General features: G+C 35.6%; 1 protein-coding gene across 1 annotated transcript; it reads left to right on the top strand.

The window, feature by feature from the left end:
- The first annotated feature begins 1726 nt into the window (after positions 1–1726).
- LOC149086701 (1-acyl-sn-glycerol-3-phosphate acyltransferase epsilon-like) lies at positions 1727–21964 on the top strand. The gene is made up of 9 exons (XM_089231059.1): positions 1727–1864; positions 5891–6086; positions 10186–10264; positions 13644–13759; positions 14882–14968; positions 16513–16603; positions 16715–16879; positions 19503–19626; positions 21384–21964. The coding sequence occupies exons 1-9, from the start codon at positions 1833–1835 to the stop codon at positions 21613–21615; spliced, it is 1122 nt and encodes a 373-aa protein (XP_089087185.1). The 5' UTR covers positions 1727–1832; the 3' UTR covers positions 21616–21964.
- The last annotated feature ends 995 nt before the right edge of the window (positions 21965–22959 follow it).

Here is a 22959-nt window from a genome sequence, read left to right as displayed (position 1 = left end):
ATTAAATGATTGTTTTGAAAAACACGAGTATTCTACGTTGATAAATTGATAACGCCCAGACGTTTGAAATTTAACAAAAAATCAATCATCCCTTGTAGAAATATGCTAGGTCTTTTGCGTCGTGTCGGTAAGATAGTCATACCAACTAACGGTATAGAGAATAGAACTTTTTATAGGCTTCATCAATGTATTAACCAGATTGAGGACAGCAATGGGCTAATTGATAATAATAAATTAGTTTCATCAAGTACACAGTATCATAACATTTTAGTCTACGTCGACTTACGCAAGCTATGTGACTGTCACATCACAATCATCTTCCGCTACCAGAGTTTATCAGAACGGGATCCTTCAGTTTGGATCCGATTCCAAATGACTGGACAAACGCAACCATGGTCTCCAGATGGGAATTTAAACCCGTTGTAGTGTGCCACTGACTGGTCATTAACACGTTCACTGCGGGGCCTAAATTGCTTGTCGAGTCCATGGGGAGCATTTTTTTTAAGATTAAAACTAGTTTTGTATATGACGCTACCATGGCGTCATGAGCCCCCTAGTACAAGTCCTTCACGACGGCACCATGGCGTCATTAGCAGTGAACGTGTTAACGGGAATTCAGCTCTCAAGTTCTTTTTAGTCCTTAGTGAAGGACGAAAGAAATTTACTTGCGAAGTTTTAATTGCTTTAAGAACCCGTCATAACTTTTCGGAAAAATCGCTCTCTAATATGGCCGTATTCACCGATCGAGTTTAACTGCAATCGCAGATTAAAAGATTAGCAATAGACACGGATTTGTTAAAATCCTCAATTTAACCAATCCGTTTCGATCTTCAATCCTTTCACCTGCGATTGCAGTTTAAACTGTGGCGATGAATACAGCCGTTAGAGAGCGATTGGTGCACTACCACACCTACGTAGCCAAAGGCTGGTGTGCTAATCATTCATCGGCCAGGTGGCTTCATAATGAAATTTATTCATCACAAACGGATGAAAGGAAGCCATGTTGTCCGAAAAAAAGGAAATGAAAAAGTTTGAAATCTGATCGTATAGGAGCGTGAAAATGTTCGTCTTCTCAGCGTGAACACGCGAAATATACGCAACAGAAAATCACGTTCATAAGTTATGAAATGTGCGAGAGCCGCCACGAGACAAAATTCATCAAGATCACCACCAACCCCCACTTCCCCAGGGAGAGATGCAGACCAAAAAACATAAAAAATAATAAATGAATAAAAACGGCGACTGTTCAATAATGGCACGTTGAACCCCGCCCTCACCACGTATCAAATACATTGGGTTGCTACCTGAGTTGCCTCACTCCTCTCTCACTCCCTCCATACCTTCTTTGAGGGCAATTACGTGAAAAGAACAATTTTCCCCACGCTCCAGAGAACGCCACAGTCACGGTAATAATAATAATAATATAAAAATAAAAATATTTTACCGTTCCTTTTTTTTTCTCCTCTTTCTCTAGTCTGTTTTTGGATGACATATTGACCGAAGTAAAAAGGAGAAAACACTATCAACCACAAGAATGAACGCATTCTCAGTCAGGCAGTCGCTGGACTATCACTATCACGTTTCGTTGTTTGTTTTTTATTCGTGCGGGTGGAATTTCGATCTGGACGATTTGAATGCAGGTGTCTTGAAAGAAAAACTATTTTATTTATTTAAATCATGATCTGCTCTGGCTACTTTCCAATCTTTTTTCTTATTTCCTCTTTCCCACCCGCGATATAGGTTGTGGTTATCATAAGGCTACCGGCACACGGGATCACCTTTCACCACCACTCGAACAGCTTTCCAAGACCGTTCATTGAATTCTATCGACGATGAAGCTCGTCCGACTCAATCTATTATACTTGTAAGTACTAAATTGTATAAAAATCGCAATTGTTATGAATTTGTTGTCTTTAAGTTACGATAATTTTTATTCGTGGAAATGTGTGTGTGTTTCGTGACACTGCGTAACGGTCAGTGTTGGAATTCCCGCCCCATCGCAGAATTGTGGCAACATCGATCAATAACGCCATGCAGTGACAGAATTACAAAACGTGGTGGTTGTCGAGTGTTTTTCGCGATGAAGTATACGTATAGTGGCGTTAACGGCGCCCCCCCCCCCCATAATCGAATAGAAAACCAGTAATTATAAAAAAAAAAATTAGGTTTCAATAACAACCTTAAATGTGACCATAATTTGGTATCGGTATTTTTCAGCATTTAATGCATATTCCGAATAAATGTGTGTTTTTTTTGCTTACTCAAAATGTATAATACCTGAACTATAAAGGACCACTCTACATGTTTGGGTTTTAAACCCCAAAATTCACTGAGACGGCCCCTTATATATTTTACGGGAAATGTGTCAAGTCGGTGATAATGGATAATCGCTGTTTATTATGCATAATCACCAATCGTCTCGGTGTAATTTGGATAAATATTTCTACATTTTATCACTTTTACTGGTGGTTATGCATAATTCTTGAATGAAGTTGATGTGATAAATATGGAAAGCATGTGGAAATATCACTTAAATTTAACCCCTTATATCAGTATCCCCCGTACGTGATGGATGCGCTACACGTATTTCGCCATAATAATTAGATCAAAATAAGTTTTATAAGAATAAAAAAGCAGTCTTGTAATGTTAGCTTGCTTCTGACATTTATCAATATTTTTAAACGTAATATCACAGATCGAACCTATCGTCCTAGACAGAAGTTTGAGCAGAATATTCGGTAAATTTAAGCAATTCATTGACGATTTATCATATTTACCGACATGAACTGAGAATTATACATCGCATAATCACCGGTAAATATGATAAATTCGCAAATTTATCAAACTTGCCGCTCGGTCATTTGATAATTACCGGATTCATCAAAACTACATATACAGGGTGAATCCGACCTATTCTGCCGAACGAAAGGAGTTGATTAGACGGTCCCAAGGGGATTATGAAACACCCCCACCAACTCTGTCCTATCTAGAACCGTTTTCGAGTTACGGTGGATAATCGATTATGGGAAAAAATAAGTGAAGTCTGAAAAAAAAAACTCGGATTTGTGAAGTTTTTGAGAGACCTATACGCAAACTAAGCACACATTTGGAAAGAGCAGAAAAAAGTGCTATAAAAGTTGACACAAATTTCATCGAAATATCTGGTTTTAATGGCGAACTACAAGTGCTGAATTATTAGCAAAGTTCAAAATCGAATTGTCACCATCATGTTTAACTACCAAATTCCGCAAACGCCTTCTAGCTACTACAATCGTCCAAACTTACCAAAAACTTGTCCATTCCACAGCTTTCGAAAGAGCCTAGAATAAACCAAATTGGTCACGTAGTTCAGGAGAAGTTTAGTCGTTTGCTTGTTTGCAATACATCACTGAAATCTGCGTTCGTCGAAGTAATTTTCGACAGTTCCATTTTTCACTTCACCGATCTCTCGGTGCTTGTAGCTCGCCATTAAATACGGGTAGTGCAACCTTATAGAATTTTTGTGTGCAAAATCAAAATCACTAATCCCGAATTTTCGTTTAATATCTACTTCGACAAAAGCTGATTTCAGTGATGTATTGCAAACAAAAGGGTAAATTTCTCCTGAATCAGAAAACCGATATGGTTTATTGTAAGCTCTTTCTCTCGGAAGCTGATAGAATGAAAAAGTTTTTGCGAAATTTGACGATTATATAGCTAGAAAGGTGTTTGCAAAATTGCCGATTCAAAATTTTGGTGACAACCAGATATTTCGATGAAATTAGTGTCTACCCTTAAGCATTTTTTCTGCTCTTTCCAAACGTGTGCTCAGTTTGCGTATAGTTCTTTCAGAAACTTCACAAATTCTGTTTCTAGACTTGACACTTTTTTTTTTCATAATCGCTTATCCACCATAACTCGAAAACGGTTCGTGATAGGACAGGGTAGGTCGTTTCATGATCCACTTGGGCTCGTCTATCGTCCCTTTTCGTTTGGCAGAATAGGTCTGATTTACCCTGTATACTAGTTATGAATGAACCTTTTTACTAAATTATTAATTAATTAACTAATTATTAATGAACATTAATTTTCATTTTCGTGCTTGAGAAGATATAAATAAAAGTTAAAATCTATGTTTATTGCATGGATATCAAACTCAAAAAAGTAGGTCTAGCTGGGTTATTTTATATTTAATTTTCTGAGCTACGTGTCTTAAAACGAACTCAATAATTCGAAAATCAATAATTTAATTCAATTTTTAAAATTATTGATATGGTGGAAAGCCCTACTAAATTGCCTCATTTCTTAGTAAAATCGACAATTTTAACATTGATTTCTATGTGGATTATCCTGTGCCTGTCCTCAAAGTGATGCTGGTTATGACGTCTATTGAAAAAGTCTCATGAAAACACTGCAGTCTTAATGTGTCATTAGATAGAAGTAGGGTTACCATGCGCTCTCATTTTAGAGGACATAGCTTCATTTTTGATGTCATCTTACGCATTGGTGTATGAAAAAAGGGGGGTTTGGGGTTCTAACCTCCTCCCTCAAGCCGAGATTATAGTGTTATTTTGCAGGAAAAAACGTAACCCCCCCCCCCCAATTCTGAGAAAATTCTGCATACGCCTATGATCTTACGCGTCCTAAACGTCTGAAATTTCTCCCTCTTTGCCTCATTTTAAATATAATAGAATTGTTTTATTTTTTTCCTTCACAAAAAAAAAAAAATTAAAATTTTCCATTGCTCTATATGAAACAAAAATGTGCCAGCGTGTGTTTAGTTACCCCACCCCAAACATATTTACAATCTTTGCGGAAACCGAGGGCTGTACTTAACCTATCCATAAAAAAAACGACCTCCACCTCCAGAAAATAATGTATGCACGTTAGATGTCTGTTTCGTAGGGAAACAATCGTTGTTATTTGTTGGTACAGAGGTACCATCTATTGTGAAAATATGTAAGTAAAGTTGAAGATTGTACGCGCATGAGTCTTCATTTCTAAGTTTCGGAATCTGGTAACCTCAAGTCAAAAGTAAAAAAAATAATAATTGGTAACAGTAGTTCTGTTTTGATCGGAAAACTATTCCAATTTTTCAAGTGTGGAAGTGCCGTCGGTTTTGAATAGAGATAAATGAGCCGTTACCAATGTAGCACAAGTGTGCGTCCTCATTTTGGAATTTCCGAATCGGGTAACCCTCATCGGTAGAAGAGTAGTGAAAGTTGAGTTGTTGCAGTTGCATCACGTGTTGGAGACAGAGTGAATCCAAATCCAAGTTTTCCCGATCAATGCACACGATACACACATGCTTGTTGATGTCGCCATCTACATTCTGAATTAGCAGTTTTTTGAGAGGCTTGTTTGTCCCGTGTTTTCATTTTTTTTTAGGCACCCCTCAGCTGAAAATCTCCCGATGCAGTGGCGTAGTTTCCAAGTTATAACTATGTTATTATCTTATAATTATGTAATTTATCTTCATTACAGAAATAAATGAAAGAAAATTATAAAATTAAATTTAAAAATTAAAACTAAAGATTAATATTTGTTTGAAAAAAAGATAAAATAAATGAAAATTGTAACGGTAAATATTATTCAAATAGTTATTATAAAAAAAATTTATATTCATCATTATGTATTTAAGGTAATTAACTAAATATAATTTTTTTTTTCCTTTTTACGCACTGTTTATATACTCCAAAATCGTGTTGATCCGTCATCCCTGAGTCAGGAACTTGAACCTTCCCGGTGTTGTGGTTTACCTTGCATAGCGGGTTGCATGATAAACAAACCTCAAATTTGCTGAGGAGGGAAAATTGTTAATAAATTACGTTATATATATATATCTCGAGTTATTAAATTAGAAAGTTAGTTGTTGGGTAGCTGTGATGCTACTGCTGTTTGATGCTTGCAGCATGAAGCACCTGAAGATGTTGTTCCCGTCTCTGGTGATGTTTGGAGTGGTGCCACAGTATTTTCTGGTATGGGTCGCGTGGAGGCTGGTGTCGTCTGTCTTGCCGACTTGGATGTACCAGGCTGGGGACGACTTCTACTACGCCGTCTACCAGAGATTGGTCCTTTTCTTCTTCGAGCAAGTCACCGGAACTCAGGTGAGACTAACAACCGTTGTATAAGTAATTGTTTTTATGTTACGGTAAATGCTATAAATCCGGTCGTTATGCATAATCGCCGGTTATTATGCATAATCGCCGGTTATTATGCATAATCGCCGGTTATTATGCACAATCGTCACGGTAAGCTTGATAAATTTTTCGTCACTTACCGGTGATACTATTTCTCAATCTTTTTGCCTCATCGCCCCCCCCCCCTTCTTTCTTCAGAAATTTTTTTCCCCCATTGCCCCCCAATGCAATCTAACACATAGGATCCTATGTTATACCCGTAGCTTCTACCGCCAACCAGGGGGCGTTAACGCCCACGTTGGGAATCACTGCTCTATTAGAACTTGCATGCACCTTGTACACTTTTCTCTGTGGGATCGGTACGTACCGTAATGTTTGTTCTGAGTTGTAAGTGTGGCCCCCTAACGTATTGATATTGTCAGAGTTGCTTTTTTTTTGTGTGTTCTTGCTGATGCTGCCATCTGCCTTTTTGATATTTTGAAGCGAAGATGGTAAATGATTGAGGTAAGGCTTGTAAGTATCATGTTGTAGGTCTACCTGCTTTTTTCCCCAACTTCGAGGCACAAATGCGAGCCGATCTCCCTGTTAAAAAGTCTCGCCACAGAGACATAGGCGGAGATAGACTTGGAAATCTGGGGGGGGGGATCATGATGATGTTGATTCATCTATACATAGATCGATTAGATCTGTCGACTTCACCTTTGATACTGGGGAGGGGGGGGGGGGCAATGCCCCCACCCCCCATATCTCCGCCCATGCACAGAGAGCAACAGGCCTACAACAATACAGTTATTCAATTGTTGCACTAAACATAGTTAACAAAATTGGTGGCGGATAACAGCACTGCACATAACGAGCATTACACAGAAACAAACTTCACATCAGGTTTCACTACACGCACATTCCAACATCTACCAATTTGTTAGAGGTTCCGCAGAGGAATATGGACAAGGTGCATGAGTGGTTTGGTACTAGTAGTAGCTTCTTTTCCTGGGGGGGAGGGGGATGTGGTATGGGGTCATTCAAGTATTGTGTAAAGCAGCTTTCCACATACAAAAAAACTGTTTTGAAAAATGTAACAAATCCGTCACTCTCACTTGTGCATATAGGATGACGTAGGGTTTTAAAGCAATGAAAATTGAATAAAAAATCTTGTCCTATACACAAGTTAGTACAGTATTTTGCCATAAAAGTTAAATGAAAATAAGCGTTATAAGGATAAAAAATGTACACACAAAAGGTTTTTAATAGCTGGCTGATATGAAGATATATTTAGAAAAGAGTAAAAATTCAACTGCCCTTGCGGGGAATAGAACCCACGTCCTTCACTTTCCGGGTGAAGACCCTAGACCACTAGACGACGGTGGCAATGAATACATCAATCTTTCCTTGGAGCTTGTGTGCACTGAACAGGACCATACATGGACGGCCAGACCTAACTCAGGCCGAAACTCACTATTGCTGACACTGCCACCAGATGGCGACTTATCTATTAAAAACCTTTATGGATAGCGGAGAGTATCATCATCCTCAGATAAAAATTTACAGCCTGAATTATCAGTCTTTTAATGTAACATTGATTCACATTTTTCAGCATTTTAAAACAGTCCAAATCACCAACTGAATCCATATCCTAGTAAATTTAAGTAATTCATTGATGATTTATAATATTCAAATACAAGCTGAGGCTTATAAATAATCACCGGTAAATGTAATAAATTTGTAAATTTATCAGACTTACTAAAATTGTCTGTGGTAATCACATAATCTGGTGATTATATTCACATTTACAGTAACATAAGTATATATATTGAAACTATTCCTTGATAAAATTGTTATTTAAGGAAATAGTTTCTAGATATTATGCTGTGGTGAATTTAAAAAAAAAAGCCATCTGGTTTCTACCAGCAATTGGACCCAGATCCTCTTGGAAACCTGGCAAGTGCATTAGTACATAGGCTGACGATAATTCCTCAAGAGAAATATGGGGAAATCGGGCCTCCAAATACATGGAAAATATGGGACATTACCAATTATTGCCAAGAATGATGCCAAAAGTGAACAAAATTTCCAGATATTGCTGAAATTATGAAAAAATTGCAGTGGTGGGAAATGAAGCATTACTGCAAATTGCAGTGGATTAAAATGAGTTCCACGAAATAAAACAAATCACCAAGACAAATACGGGATATTAATGTTCTTATTTACAGTTTTAATTATCATAATATAATTTGTGAATCGAAAAATAATTTCAATCTTTGACTTCAATGAAGAATAAAAATCCAAGTAGGCGTCATGCAAAAAATGGGAAAAACCGGGACACTTTTGTCAAATAGTTGGGACAAAAAAAAACCAGGACTGTGTCCTGGGAAATATGGGATGTATGGTCACCACATTTTTTTTTTTTTTTGTCGGGCATTGTGGCGTGAGGTGCTGAAGTAGAGGCATTAGTAGCTACTCTTAACTTCAGCAAATAATGCACCAGTGGGTTGTTTTCAAAGTAGAGACATGTGAATACCTTATGTTTTAAAGCATTGGTATTAAGTAGTTGTTGTCAACTTCAAATTTTTTAGAGCCTTCCACAAGTTCGCTCTATTTTCTGAATTTTTTTGTTTTGCTAATTTAAAAACAATTTGCTAGTCTTATTACTTCATGCTGTTGTAGTAATCTGAAGTTCATTTTCTGTGATTCCCAACTTCAAGGTGCGAATGCGAGCAGATCTCTCTATTAAAAAGTCTCGCCACAGAGAGCAACAGGCCTAAAAATGGTACAAATATTTAAGCATTACACTTCGCTCATGTTGCTTCTGAAATATATATGGCAGCACTGAAAAATGAGACAACACTAGATATGCATTCCGGCTGTTAGGTACACACACTTACACTTCCGGCACAACTCACTAGGTAGTAAATTGTCCATGGCAATAGACCTAACTTGTACTCAGTTTGAAAGAAAAATGAGTCTTGTTTCACAAAATTTTGAGAAAAATCAAATTTCAAAATTTTTCAACCATATTGTCATGATCGGATTCTTATCCCCCCCCCCTCTCTTTAACATGTTCAGAAACCACATTCATATGTATTGGGAAACAACACTTCTTAGTTCTTTCTTTTCCTGGCTCAGGAATTCCTACAATGCACACATTTTTCATATAGGAAATACACACAAGAGTTGGAATGCAATCACATTTCTCTCATCGCCTTCCATAAGCAAAGAAGGTCACGCCACTGTACACGTGCCTGTTAGGCCAGGGGCGTAGCCAGAAATTTCATTCGGGGGGGGACCAAAGTGACAGAACAATGGATTTGGCCATCTTTTTCCCTTTTTTTGGTCATTTTCTCACATTTCGGGGGGGGGGGGACCAGACCCCCAAGTCCCCCCCCCCCCCCCCGGCTACGCCCTTGTGTTAGGCCAATGAAAACATTGTTGGATATCAGGTGATTGTACTTGACCAATGAGAGGAGTTTTCAACCCATTGAAAATTAGCTCTGACTGTGTTTTAAGGCAGAGAGATTTTAGGTGGTGATCGGGTAACATGTCGCGTGAAAATGTTGTAAGACTCTCTTGCAATCTTGGAGGATGGTCCCTGATGATGATTTATATATAGCTCTCTATATATAGAGGAGATAGGGGTGGGGGGTGACCATCATTTGTTGTATTCCGTAAATTGAATTTTGTTACATAAATCCTAAGTATTAAACCAGAATTAAAATAGGAGTTTGAAAAATGCGGCACGTCTAAGAATATAATTTAATTCTAGTTGTATACAATGTCCTTTCCTTTCTTAATATATTTATATATTCATGACATCGCCTCCGCGACAATATATATATATTTTCAAATGCTCTTTTCCTTATTGGCTTTTATTTCACTACATTTGTATGGAACTTGCTAAGACAAATCCAATGATGCCTCACATAAGGTGATAGCTGATCTGAGCCCAAAGCTACACCGATTTCTGATGTGTGATAAGACAGTTTTCTTTGATTTTTAAAATCCACATGTTCTGTAACTCGTTTTTATCATATTTATGATTGATATCCATTTATGAACAACAATTTCATAGGTTATACTTCATGGCAACGTCGATGAAGTATTATCGAAGAAAGAGCGTGTGATCTATTTAAGCAACCATCAGAGCACAGGTTTGTGTTTTTTTTTTCATTCTTACCTTAATTATTCTACCTGTTTATGACCTGCACCATTCTATAGTCCTTGATGAAGAAAATGCTTGCTAAAAAATTTAAAATTTCTGTATATAGCTATCGCTAATGTATATAAGCTATAGCCCACATTCACTGATTTTTACCATTTGTGTTCCCGCAACAATTTAACAATTTCCAAGTGAGACTAAGGTGTATGGGGGGGGGGATATTTTCATAAGGGCATATCAGATGAGGGAGACTTAGAGGTTGCCACAGACACATTATATTTACTTACATATAAAAAAAGATTTTCATCAAACTTCCACTGCATCAAAAGCGTAGGTCATCCAATATTCATGAACGAATATTTAAACAAAAAAAATGGCACTAATAGACGAAAAAAACAACACAATGAAAAATGGGAATTAATTCAAGAAATAACTCCATAACGATAATTTTTATTGATCGAAAAGGCTGATTGAATTTTAAAGTCAGAATTATCATCAATCATTTTCAATCCACTGCTGGATGAAGGTCTCCTCTAAATTTTTCCATTTTACTTCCTGATTGCCACCCAGTTGGCTCCAGCCACTTTTTGTATCTCGTAACTCCATCTTGCTTGGGGATCCCTTCTTGGATGTTTAACACCGGGGGGGGGGGGGATAGCAACCAAGAATACTTGTGGTCCATCTGTTGTCCTGTCTTGCGATATGCCCAGCCTGTTTTCATTTTAAATGTTCAATTCCTTCCATGATATCGTATACATCCATTTTCTGTCTCTCCTTGTGATGCGTAACATACATCTTTCCATGCTTTGAATTCAGCATTGATGATAAAATTAAAGTCTGAATCAGGGAGTAAGATGATTGAAATTAATTAATAAAACATTGAAAAACTAATGAGAATTAATGATTAAAATTTATTAAAATTTAATTAAAATTTATTTATGAAAGTCATAATTTTAGAATTTGTCAAAGTTTTTAATGCTTTAGGGGCTCTGCTGTTTGATTTAGAGCCCTGGACCGGACACAGGGATTTCAACAGTGGAATCAGAGCAGTGGATGATCAAGCACCCAGAGTATTTTGTAACACCATTCCGAGCACCCCTCAGAATTTGTTCAGAAATCCCCTATACCAGCGGTTCTCAACCGGTGCTCCATGTGCACCTCCCAGGAGCTCTGCGGCGACTCAAGAAAAATAAAATGAATCAGTAAATCTGATAGATAAGTAAATAAGACAGGCCTACCAGGTTCTGCCATAAAATTATGTATAAAAAAAAGCTCCTCGAGCCAGTCAAACAGAGCTCCGCCATAGAAATTATATACTGAAAAGGGCACCGCGAGTCAAAAAAGGTTGAGAACCGCTACCCTATACCAAAGGTGGCCAATCTTTTTCAAAGCCATGCCATAGTTACAATTATTTTGGATGCATATGCAGGGCCGTCTTAAGAGCATCATGGGGCCCCCGGGCCAAGTGATTTTTCTGAGGCCCTACCAGGCAAATTCTCCAAAATTTGAACTAATTCTCATTTTTGTGAGGCCCCCGGGCCATGCCCAGTTGGGCCCATGCATTAAGACTGCACTGTACATATGCCACTCTGAATTTTAACATGCAGGCCATAAGCTTACATCCCGTTTTTATACGGGACGCGAGCAGTGTCTCCATTTCTGTAAAATATTACTTGGCTGTCCCCCTTATTTAAAGAAAAATGTTCAATTTGTCACTCTTTCGAATTCTAATTTTTTTAAGTCATAAATTTGATTATCGCAATGCAGATCGTGTATGTACATATATTGGTAGAAGTTTATCTCACCTACTCCATGTTGGGCATAGACACCAGAACCTGAGGACTCTGGGTGCTTGAGACCCCCAATAAACTTTATAAGAGGGCTTATCCCCCCTAAAAATTCATGGGTGCATAATATTATTGTATTATACAAAAAATGCATGTTTTCCATGTGGGTGATCCTGAATCTCATACATGGGAGGGGGGGGGGGCATCCAGCAACTATGGTCAACATTAAAATCGCACAAAAATGCATTGAGTAGAAAGTCATCACATAATTATTGTTTTAAGAGTGCTTACTATATCAAATATAGGTTTGGCAGCTTACAAGACCATCGTAGGATTGTTTAAAGTTGGAGAGAATTTCTTTGATTGTGTGTGAAAAATGGAATAGAATTTTTCTTTTAATTTTTGAAGAGTAATCGCGTGCTACTCCTGATATTATGGCATGCCATGGGTTGGCCACCCCGCTGCCTTATGCGATAATACTTCAACTTGCATCACCCTGCATTTATGTGATCTTGCCCTAAAAATCTTATGCCATTATCTATGAGTAAACGAAATAAGTTTTTTTTATTTTGATCTCTAAAATCATACCTCATTTTATATGTGAGTAAATATGATACTGTTCCGGATAATTTTCCACAAGACTTCGGGATTGCAAAACAAGAAGCGGTTCAACGGACAAACACAGATTTATTTACAGAACAGCAATTTACACGTATTTACAACGTAATCGGAGAGCTAACACCTTTCTCGTAAAGTTTAAACACAAATGACTGAACCTCCTTGTGCCTCTCTGAGCCTCTCTAGCCTGTCTAGCCTGCCATCTTGTGAGCGCCAGACTATTTATAACCCCGACAGAAACTTCGAGAAAAAGAACATTCCACAAAATTCTATTTTACAGTTTCCTAGTTGATGGCGCCACCATACGGACTGCCTGGAGGGGCCTTGAATCACTGTTTGGAGGGGCGGGACTTTCTAGATTTTTCTCTACACGCCCTGCCAGTTCTCCACCAATCACAGTCATTTCTGCCAAACCGAACCCAGTATCAACTGATTTCGATATTTCTGAGAGCTATCGAACGAATCGCGCCATCTATCGTCGATAGTTCGTAACAATACGTAACTCAAGGGCGTACACGGGAGGGGCATGCATTTTATGATGTATATATTGTTAAATTATTGGGGTGGGGGCACCTCAACTTTCCGGTGCCTGTGATATGAATACTTTTCTCCTTGAGTTCTTCACGGGTTAACATTACAAAAGATATGAGTTTTTTAATTGGAAATTTTGGTTCTATTTTGGAACTTTAAAATTGTGTATATTACTTGTATTGTTATATTTTCTGCAGAGTATGAAACAATTTTTATGGAGTGCTACACACAAGAAATTGTAATAATATTATGGGGTTTACTAAGTAAAAAAATTAATTGTCTAAATCTAAAGGTAAGGCTACAGTTATGAAGCTGATTATCAATGTTAGCTGTTAAAATGATCATTTGGTTTTCTTATATTTAAAGTTTCCGAGAATTGACAAATTTTTTTTGCATTTTCAAGTTAAATGCTTACTCCATTCTTCATATTCACAGTGGATTGGGTTGTGGTTCATATACTAGCTGAACGACAAGGATGCATTGGAAATGTCCGATATGTCATGAAAGATTCGCTTCAGCTGATTCCTATGTATGGTTTCTACTTTTATCAGGTATTTTTTTCTTCTTCGTCCCCACGCTATTCTTACTGATAGTTGATTGCTACAACTCTGCTCTTTTTTTATATTAAATCTTGAAATTTAAGCTACAGTAATATCCGGATTTATTCACTCTGCATTTACATCATCTAGTTCTAAAAAAAATTTCAATTTAATGCATTTTAAGCAAAGCTTAAAGGCTTCTGAATTCATGTTCTTAGTGAGAAATGTTTTCCAGAGAGAGTTGCATGATTAAAAGATGAATCGATGAGAAAGAACAAAGAAAATAGGCAAATTAGGGGAAATGTAACCAGGTTTACGACTTTTTTTGACTAATGTTGTCAGTCTTGGAATGAATTACTAACATAATTTGGGGTATCGCATTGTATTTACAATGATGTTTTCTTAAAGGGCTATGAATAAATGGATCTGAAATTTCTCTGAAAAAATTTTGTTTGGTGAGTGTAACAAATGGAATTCCATAGTTGTACAGAATTCAGCTGTTATGAATAAATGAATGGAAATTTTATTGATCTGCACATGTGCCAATCAGTAGTATGAAATCAGGAGTATGAAACAGTAAGAAATGCTGCTTTGTAATGTTTGAGATTTATGAGCCTATATATATTATTCATTGGGATTTTGCATCATAAGTTGCCATAAATATTGTTAAATGCTGCTCAACACTATAACAAAATGGTCGTGGCATTATTTTAGTTGAGTCTTTTTTTTCTTTAAATTAATTTCTTCAGTACTATGTTTAGAAATCTGACATGAATTGCTTCATGTAAAAAGGGTGCAAGTCCATTTTTAGCAAAAAATTTACTCATCAACATTCCCCACTTCAGTATATGCTTTACGTGTTATACGCCAGAAGGGCATCATTTTGTGATGCCTGGGGTAAAAGATATTCATAGCTCAAGTTTCAAAATTAAATGCATAGAACGCTACTAGTCTTGGTTGGACAGCTTTTTGCTGTTTTCTAAAAAGTATTTTTCGTGACTAATGCCCTTTTTTGCATGAAGCAATTCAATGAGTTTATGAACAGAACTATGTAACATGGGTGAAGTATTAAGAAAATTAATTTCCATCATGTGCAGAATGTCATTTATAAATTTATAAAATTATGTTTTTCAGCATGGATGTGTTTTTGTCAAACGAAAATTTTTTAATGGGAAGAAGATGACTGCTGCTTTAAAATATTTACAAAATAAGAAAATTTTTGTGAGTATCTTGTGTATGGATTTTATAAGTTCAAAATTTATTTTCATGGTTTCATGCATGCATTAAATTTTTTGACTAAGGAGAAAAAAAACTTTTCAACTGCTCTCACTGTTCAACACCACTTGATTTTGTGAAATACCTCTACTGGCAGTTTGCAATGCTGCACTCTTTGTTTTAGAGAGAGGCATTAAAAATTAGTGGTCACTTGATGCCATGAGTGTGCACTCATCTTGCGCGCTATTAAAATCAATGCAAAGAGAAAAAAAAGCCCAGATAAAAATTGTTGCTGCACCTTGTGGTACGAGTTTTCAATGATTCTCAAATGATATGGTGGAGTATCAGTAGGGGACAGTTGCCACAAAGTATTTTGAAGATAAAATTATACTGAATACTAGCTATAGTACCCTGTTACGCCAGAGTGGTGCAGTGGTGAGGTGCTCGTCTTCCACTAAATGAAGGTTAATGTCAAGGTCCACAGATTCGAATCTAGCCCAAGAACATCAGAAAGAAGTTCCTTACCTACCAAACCTGATGCAACCACAGATAGATGGTGCCTTCATTTCCCACCCAACTCCACTGGTTGGAAATTGCCATATGGCGATATATGACTGGAGTTGGTGTGCTGTAAAGTAGCTATAATACCCTGCTCTGCCCGGATTTTTCTCTATACTGGGAGCATTTAAGCAGTGACAAACCATTGTAAAGGAATAAACATGTTTGGGATGCATTGTTAGGGAACCACATAATCAAAGTAAACGTTCCGAAAGTCATTGTCGAGAGGTTCACAAACCTATTTTATCCCAATGGTTTTTGGACATTTGCCCTGGTCTGACAAATTTTTAAATTAACCTATTGTTTAAGTTGGGTCCTGTTTCATATGTATTCAAAGTTTGGTGGTGATTGGTCGAAAATTGTAGATTTTATAGAGAACATAGATTTGCTCCTTTTAATACCACTGTGCATAAAGCGTGGACAAGGGTGTTGTAAGAAATTAAAAATTCTAATCATATTCCCTATGATTTATTGATGGATGCTCACGTTCAGAGCTTTTGTGCTGGACAATTTTCTCTTTTCACCTCGTAAAAGGCTGAGTCGTATCAGAGAGCATTTTCTATTTATTCAACAAACAAAATAATTATATAAATTCTATGGAAACAATCCATCAGAAAATATTGAGCACAATATACAATCAGGGTTAACATAAGAGAATAAAATACTAATAGAATACCAACGAAAATAAGATTAAATGCACAGTTGAAGGATTAAACAGATGTCATGCAAATTCATAGATAGTTGCGATTTTATTTATGGCCTTTTACTTATTAGTTAGAACAATTTTTATCCCCAATATTTATCTCCAAAATTATAAATGCATAATTTTAATTTTGCAGTTATTGTAAAATAATTTTAAATTTATTGTTTTTCATGCATACAAGTTGAATTTTTTTCAGTGTGAATTCATCTTTAAAATCGCTGATTAGTTATAGATGATTTTATATTGTTCAGAAGCTTTCATTATTCAAGACTATTTACTTTTTTCTTAGTCATGGATGGTTATATTTCCTGAGGGAACACGATATAACCCAGAATGCCCTTCAATGCTTCGAAATAGTCAGAAGTTTGCGGAAGAGAAAGGTGTGGAAAGGAAAAGCTTTGTTGTGCTTACATATTAATTAATATAAATTGAAAAATATAATAAAATTATTCTACTAGATGCAAAATAACTTGGTTCTTATTTCATTACAGGTTTATCTCCTATGAGTCATGTCCTCACTCCAAAGTATCGTGGTCTTCAGCTGTTGCTGGAAAATTTGAAGAATAACCTTGACGCTGTCTATGATGTGACTGTGATTTACTCGTGCACAAAAGGGAACAAAAAGGGCTTCCGGACTAAAGCCCCATCCATGTTTGGTGAGTTTTATGTAACCCTTGAAGGCTGTGAAACAAATACAGTCGAGTTAAGACAAAGTTAAAAAAAACAACCACAAAATCTTTTATACTAACTAAATTTGGTATTAAGCAGTAAAAAAGTTATTTGATTACATCTAATGTAAAAAATATTTTATCTTGTACTAAGCAACTTTGTTGTATCAAGGATAGACTTTACACAGTTTTAGTTTGATATATCTAAGAAATAAGTTTGATATACACCGATACCTTGGTTTTTGTTAATAATCTATCTGAAAACGATAGGTGAAATCTGAAACTGGCGAAAACTGAAGCAATTATTTTCATATGAACCAATGTGAATCTAATTTATTTGTTCTAGACACTCCAAAATAATACCAAAAACACATTTTATAGAGAATAAATATAATGTTTAATACTAAAAACAATAAGAAATTAATATAAAAGGAATATAAAAAAACTAATGTAATGAATTAATGGACATTTAACATAGCATTTACATTTTCATACCTTTCTGAAGACTTCTTGGCATATGGAAGATGGCGAGGAGGGAGAGGTGCAGATATTATTGTTTGGAAGAAAAATCCTTCCCCATAAGGACCTTAGATATCAATGCACTATCTGGGGTCACTTCCCTTTTTGGTTTTTTGGCACTAGGACCAGTTTCAGAGTCAGTGGACCCATGTCGAATCATGATTTTTTCATACCCTGGTTGCAGACATGGCTTGCAACAGCTATGTCTGGGTGATTTTTCTCCTCCAGCAGGCCGGATAACAATAAAGCCTTATAGGCTGGAGTTTTACAGATGCTCCCTTCCTGCCCCTCTCGTACCATTAAACATCCTTTTTATTTCAAAACCCATTCATGTTCATATATCCTGACCTCTAAGTACAGGCCGGCCAGTACTTCAAAAATGTTATGTACTGTATGTTTTAAAAATTTAATTCAGGCAAAGGAGAAGATCATGCATAAAAATATTGTGCACACTTCAATATGCATTTTTATAATGTTTAACTTAATTGCAGGAAACATAGAATCATGTATACTGTACAGTATTAATAATGCATGCACCCTTTTGAAATAAACGAAATACAGTGTAACCTCGCTACAAAGATGTTTGATATAATGATAAACTCCTCTACAATGGTATTTTTTCAAATCTTGTTTGGTATTGCCTATAGCCTCCAATGCAATGATATCCTTTACTATGCTAAACCCTTCTATAACAATATTTTTTCTAGATTTTCAAACTGCACGACAATATTTTTTAATACATTGCTCAAGATATCCTTTGATGCATTTTTAAACTGGTCAAATATTTCAATTCTTCTGAGGACACGTAACAATGCAATATTTGGCATCACTGGAAATTTTGATGAAGTTTTCGGTCTCACTGTTTTTTGTGTGATACACCAAAGTGTATCGTAATTAACCTCTTTACAGGGGCAATATCCAACCAAATTTTGTTTATCAACTAATTAAAAAAATATTATCAGCAAATAAATACAGTACTCAGAAGTGAGTTTTTGGTGGTACTAACTATGCAGATTTAGGAAAGATGCCAACAGAAGCATAAATTTGATGGCAAGTAATGATAATGTTGCCTCCCTGTATAATGGTAATCCCTCAATATCTTCAATGATATTTTTTGTTGTTCTACTACTACTACTACTTAACTGTACATGCACCTTGTACACATTCCTCTTTGTAATTTCTAATGCATCGGCACATGCCGGAATGTGTGTTCTGAGTGAATGTGTGGCCCCTAATGTATCTATGTTGTAGAGTTGCTCTTATTTCGTGTTAACATGCTACCATCTGTCTTCCATTGTCTGAAGTGAAGATATAATAAACTTTTTGTTGGTCTGTAGAATATTGTTATATCTGGGTTTTACTGTATTAATGTAGACTTGATTCTTAGAAAAATTATTTAAACTTATTCCACTGTTCATTGATAAGTGATTGCGTAAATTGATTTCACTTGGAATGCTTCGGCGAAGTAAATTATTCCTAATTTTTATCACAGAGAATTATTACAGTCGAATCCCATTATGACGAACTCCAAGAGACTAGAGAAATCACTTTGTAATAACAAAATTTTGTTAGAAAGGAATTCCAGATTTTTAAATTGTTCCTATGTAAACTTATTTGGGGATTAGAAAAGTTTTTGTTAAAACTAGATTTTTTGCAATAATGGTATTCATTAAAATGGGAATCGACTGTACTTAACTAGGCTGGATAGTACAGAGGCCAGATATTTGTGAGTCTACTACTGTACTTTACAGTATAAAAAGAAATTTTTCCACTTTTGGTTTTTATTCCCTTCTTAAAACTGATGATTCAGTTCTAACATTTTGCTGTAGAGTTATTGAGGGATTTTTCACTAAAATTCTATGCTATAGAACTTTATCTATGAATTTTATTTGATTATTTTACTGCAAGAAGTAAAACTATTTGATCTGCAAATTATGTTCTGATTTTATCAAGCATTTCATGTAATAGAGCAAGTTCAACAATTGTTAAACTTCATAACGTATATCTAATGCACTATTTCCATAACCCTGAAGTTGGCAGGTCTGATTCCTGTTTTTCACTGTATTGATATCCATTATTGTTCTACTTTCAGAATTTGTTACTGGATGCTGTGATACTATTCATATTCATGTAAACAGAGTCAAGATTACTGACATTCCTTCTCATGAGATGGAATTGAAAACTTGGGTTTACCAATCTTTTTTAAAGAAGGAGAAGTGAGTGAATCATTTGGCATCTTTTCATGTGAACAAATGAAAAAAAGGGGAGGAGAATGAATCTCATTATGTATTCTAAAAAAAAATTCTGATACAATGCATGTTTACTTGTTTTTGTATGTTTTTAAGAATATGAAAATTTCATTTCCACATTGTACCAATACTTTCTAAAATGTGCATATCTATGGTACATTACTGGCATGTATATCTTTCATGCTTTCTCCTCATTGCTTGTAGTTGTTTATGTTAGTAATAGTTATGTTTAACACATGATTGATTATAAGAATGAACTATTGCAGGAGTTCTCAAATTATGCAGTGCAGCTCCCTGGTGCGGCATCAACTTTTGTCAGAGGCTCTGTGGAGTGGCAGCCAAACAAAGGTTTTTCGAAGCGTTTCTTTGTTAAGCCACTGTGGGAAGCCAAAGATATATAAGTGTTGGTTATGTATCTTTGGGGGCTACAGCTGGTGGAAAAAGTTTGAGAACTCCTGAACTAGTGCATACTTATCTTCTGTTTCTCAGGTTTTTCCTGAAGATAGCTGAGATGTGATAAATGCGCGGAGAACTGTCTAATTTTTTATTACTTGATGTAGAATGTTATTTTACTGACCCTGTGAGGGTAATTAATTATATGGGAGTAATGGCAAACATGATTTTGATGCTCTCTACTGTAAAATGTCCTTTGTTACCCCCAAAGATTGCCACCCAGGGAATTTGTGCCTCCCCCCCCCCATAGTTTTGGCCCTGGTTTGACCTTATAATATCTATTGCTTTTAATATCACATCGCATTATGATGCCATTTCTTAAATATCCCTGCCGGCTTTATTAGTGAATTTTGTTTACTCTTCTAGTCATCCAACTTCATATGTGGGAGTAACAATACAGAGGGTTGGAGCAGTGAATATCCCCCCTGCATTCACTATACATATCCTCTGTGATTTTTTCTCTCTCACTCTCCCCCACTGCTCAAGGATCCTGTATCCGCTTATGCCCAACTTATGAAGTATTTATTTTTGATGCCAAGAGCAATGTTATACTTACGCCTGACTTTATTACAATTTCTTTAACATTCCTTGGTTTCCTTGGTACTCTAATTCAATCTCGTATAATTTATTCATCATTTTTACTGGAAAGTACACCACTGGAACTACAAATGTTCACTGTAGAATCTTTGTTTGGTCAATTTGGCTTTCTACCAGAATGATAATACTGTAGTTTCAAAATCATAACCAGCTCTCCCATATACTTCCTAGACCTAGTGAGAATATAAGGGACCACCTTAATTCACATTTCAGACAGAACCTCTATTACATCCTTTTAAGAAACTTTCATATAAACTGTATGGCTTGAGATCTCAGTAGAACTCTTCCCCCATTGATTTGTCTTCATTAATGTTTGATTTTTCAGCAGAAAATGTATTCAGACATCTGTAAGAGTTCTTAGTAATGTTTATATTAGGCCAGGATTACGCTGTAAAAGTTTGAGAGAAAAGATCTTTTACAAAACTTAAAAATACCACCAATAAAACCTGTTACATTTGAGCAAAGGTAACCAATGGGTTTATTGATTGCTTGATAGAGTTTTGCAAAATATCTTTCGTCAAACTTTTATAATGTAATTCTGGCCTTATATCAGAAAACCTTAAGTATAAATTATATTTTTTCACATTTTTATATATCTCTTTTCTTGTGTTAAATTATTATCATGTATGAAAACATAAGTAATCTAATTTTAAATGGTTTCTTTTCCTTCTCAGCATTCTTGCAAGCTACTATAATGGCACAATTCATCCGTCCAGTAGTCATCCATTGTCCAATGGGATCAAGTCATCTGCTAGTCTGAGTCGTAATTTTGGATCATTCATGTTTTTTGCATCTTTAAGTGTACCGTTTGCCATCTCATCTCTTGGACGTTCCTTGTATCTGAAAACTTGGTTTTATGGGACGTTTCTTGGGTACTTCTGGCTTGGGATAAAATCGGTTTGCTGATGAATTCTTTGTTTTTTTTTAAATGAAATAGTGGACGAAATATTCCTTGTTTGCTATGTACAACTAGATCTTTAAGGGATCAAATGAGTTTAAATGAGATAGTTTTAGTTTAGACTTTTAGGCTTTTTTTCCTTAAGTTTATCTTCAGATAATCTCGTTAAGTCAGTAGTCTTTGTTAAGTATTATTTTTATTTATATTTATTTATGAAAAAATTTTATACTTCCATGTGCACAAATCAAGAATTTTATTTATGTCTTTATCTTGAGTAAGGTCATAAGTATTTATAGTGCAATATTTTTTATTTGTGTAATTGTGACAGTGGTGTTATTTCATATTAATTGACTTCATACAGATGCTCAAAACAGTGCTCATATTTTTAAAGGTAGTACTGGGATCTGTTTGATTTTTTTAACAGTATCAGTTGTAGGTGACTATATATTGTGTTAGCATTCACAGAATGATATGTCTTTCTGTTTTTTTGTTCATCAAGGCAGTAAGAATTATTTTTAGCTACTTTTCCCGAGAAGAGGAGGTAACTACTAATCAAAGAAACTGCCTGTATATGAATTATTTATTGTATTGTCTATAACGAGTCTGTGTTTCACAGGTTTAGGAACTTTTTGTGTTCATATTTGTCATGCTTATTTTTTTCTTCTCAAAATCTTCAAATGACAGTGTGTAACTTTGGAGTATATACATAGTTTGTCTGGAATTTTTGAAGGTGAATTTCCAAAGAAAAAAAAACTATTACTGAAAATCTTATTTTACTTAAATCACAGATGACGTTTTATCGCTTTCCTCAGCGTACAAAAACGGCTTCTTGATCCTTCTGTAAACTTCTGTAGCATTCCAGTTAGAATGCTTTATGGTTTGGCTAAGTGAGAAAATTTTGTATTTGTTTTATTAGTTTTTGTATTTTAATCAGTCTTTTTTGAATACAAATTTTATGCCATGGAAGACATTTTTTCTCTTTTTCAGCATGATTTGCTGAGTTAGGAAGTTTTGTACTTTTTTTTCATTAGTCTTAGTGTGTTAATTAAAGTGTTTGAATGCGAATTCCATGTCATAGACCTTTTTTTCTGATTTCATATTTATCATAAGACTTCACCACTAATAAATTCTGAATATTTATAGTGGTGCTCAAACAAAAACATCTGGACAATCAGTTTTTGTGCTTTTAATATTTGGATAGTTACTGCATGGAAATATGCAAATTTTCAGATGAAAGTCAGTTATTTCTAAAGAAGTCTGGTAACAGAATATGAATCCCACTGTCAGGGTTCCTGCCAAGTAGAAATATAGGGCATCTAAATCAGATGTCCTTATTTACAACCAGTTCCTAT

The sequence above is a fragment of the Pholcus phalangioides genome, unplaced genomic scaffold (assembly GCF_987345545.1).
Source record: "Pholcus phalangioides strain wild (caught in Gottingen) unplaced genomic scaffold, Ppha-v1.0 ptg000004l_1, whole genome shotgun sequence".
Classification (NCBI taxonomy): domain Eukaryota; kingdom Metazoa; phylum Arthropoda; class Arachnida; order Araneae; family Pholcidae; genus Pholcus; species Pholcus phalangioides.
The sequence above is the reverse complement of the archived record's forward strand: the minus strand, read 5'-3'. Positions and strand labels throughout refer to the sequence as shown.

Coding starts and splice junctions, on each gene's coding strand:
- LOC149086701 (XM_089231059.1), top strand. CDS start 1,833: ATGAAGCTCGTCCGACTCAATCTATTATACTT. Junction 1,865..5,890: donor CGACTCAATCTATTATACTT/GTAAGTACTAAA, acceptor TGATGCTTGCAG/CATGAAGCACCTGAAGATGT. Junction 19,627..21,383: donor TCTTTTTTAAAGAAGGAGAA/GTGAGTGAATCA, acceptor TTTCCTTCTCAG/CATTCTTGCAAGCTACTATA.